Source organism: Benincasa hispida, chromosome 10, assembly GCF_027475165.1.
Source record: "Benincasa hispida cultivar pf3 chromosome 10, pf3_genome.v1.1, whole genome shotgun sequence".
NCBI lineage: Eukaryota > Viridiplantae > Streptophyta > Magnoliopsida > Cucurbitales > Cucurbitaceae > Benincasa > Benincasa hispida.
In genome coordinates this window covers 54695268-54697269 of record NC_143487.1, presented here as the reverse complement: position 1 = coordinate 54697269, position 2002 = coordinate 54695268, and the positions used below count along the sequence as shown (strand labels likewise).

Below are 2002 nucleotides of genomic sequence, written 5' to 3'. Positions count from 1 at the left end.
TACTTCTTTCGAGAAGGTTCTTAGTCTGGAGAAAAAAACACATGAGATATTCCGAGCCATTTTCGACATTTATGGTGCCAACCTCCCTCTTCTCAGAAAACTTGTCGATGTGTACTTCCGAAACGTGGAGAAGTATAATCAATTTCAGTTATCCTATTCCTCTCAGTTAACTCAAACAAGTAAGGAGCAACGTCTGGAGGAGGCTAAATTTGATCTGGAGAAGATATTGTACGATGAGAGTAGTGCTTTTGCTAAACGAAAGGTGCTACTTGAACGCGACTCTCGGGCCTTACAAGAATAAGAGACACTGCTAGCCAGGTTGGAGACCATTAGGGCTGAACGGACCGGTCGCGGCTGATTTTTGAGAGCGAAGGCCTTTTGACTCGGCATAAGCTAGAGGCCTCAGAGATGCGAGGGGCGATAAATGAGATCGAGACCACCCCAATCCTTTCTGAAAAGGACGTCAAAGCTTTGGATGTCCTACGCCATGTGTTGGAAGCCATGCAACATGAGCTAGGGAACTACCACTGGGTACCTTGACTTGATGTTGCTTGTCTTATTGGATTAGGCGTACCTCAGTAGGAAGTGGCATAGGAGTTTTTTTTTTTTTTAGCTACTGGATTCAACTATTGTAGTGCTGAAATATATTATATGGAATTTTTTTTTTGTCATTTTCTCAGTGATGTTCTCTGGCGCCTTGTAGCCTCCTTTAAATTTTTGCTTCTCTTATTTGTTTATTTATCTATTTTTTTTACTCATGTACATGCACATATATTTTTTTTATCACGTGACTGAACTTAAATTTCTTTAAGCTGCCTATGTACCCTTTATAATGATAGGGATCAAGTCGTAACGTAGTTCGTATAAAGGTGTTTTTTTTTCTAAATTTTTTTTAAGGGTAAAACTTCTTGAGAAACTTTCCGTTGATTGGGTCAATTCTTAGCTCATCTTGATCAGCTATCTTGTACGCTCCATTTGTGTAGACTTCTTTGACGACGTAGGGCCCATCCCATTTAGGTGTAAACTTATTTCCTGTATATCTTGTCGTGATAATTGGTCTCCTTACGGCGAGCACTAGATCACCTACTTGAAAGGACAGAGGCTTTACATGCTTATCGAAGACTTTAGACATTCGCGTCTGGTGACATTCTAGCGCTTGTTGAGCTTTTAATCGTTTTTCATCCAGTGTTTCCAACTCTTGGAGCTGCAGTTTGGCGTTGTCCTCTATAGTCAGCCCTTCTTGCATTGCCATTCTTAGCGATGGAATTTATCTTTCCAAAGGAAGGAAAGCTTCTACCCCATAAACGAGAGAGTACGGGGTGACTCCTATAGGGGTATGGTGAGTAGTGCGATAAGCCCATAATGCTTCACCAATCTTCTTTTGCCAATCTTTCTTCGACTTGGAAACAATTTTCTTCAGCAGGTTGCACAATGTCTTGTTAAATGCCTCAGCCAACCCATTTGCGGCGACATTATATATGGATGACTTGTACTGCTTGAATTTGTATTTTCCACACAACCTATCCATCCAACTATTGGAGAATTGTATCCCGTTATCCGTCACGATCCGATGAGAAATACTGTATCGATAAATGATATGAGTGCGGATAAAATCCACCATGTTTTCTTTCTTAGCTTCCCTTAGCGTGACAGCCTCAGCCCATTTTGAGAAGTAGTCGGTGGCTGTGAGGATGTAGGAGTGCCCTGCTGTCGACTTAGGTGTTATAGGGCCGACTAGATCAAGGCCCCATGCTTCGGAAGGCCATGAGGCTATGGTTAGATGTAGAGGCTCGGGCGGTTGAAAAATGAAATGCACGTGATATTGATAGGCTTCGCATTTCTTTCATAATCCATTGAGTCCTGGATCATTCCCGACCAATAGTAACCCATTCTTTTCAGCTGGAATTGTAACTTTGGTCCAGCTTGATGCGCGCTGCATACGCCTGAGTGTGCTTCCTCCAAAGCCTTCGCTAATTCTTCTTTACTGAGGCATCGAAGGAAA

General features: G+C 42.3%; 1 protein-coding gene across 1 annotated transcript; it reads right to left on the bottom strand.

Moving 5' to 3' along the window:
* Positions 1-1267: 1267 nt before the first annotated feature.
* Positions 1268-1621, bottom strand: LOC120089148 (uncharacterized). The gene has a single exon (XM_039046562.1). The coding sequence runs from the start codon at positions 1619-1621 to the stop codon at positions 1268-1270; it is 354 nt and encodes a 117-aa protein (XP_038902490.1).
* Positions 1622-2002: the final 381 nt, after the last annotated feature.

Coding starts and splice junctions, on each gene's coding strand:
- LOC120089148 (XM_039046562.1), bottom strand. CDS start 1,621: ATGGTGGATTTTATCCGCACTCATATCATTTATCGATACAGTATTTCT.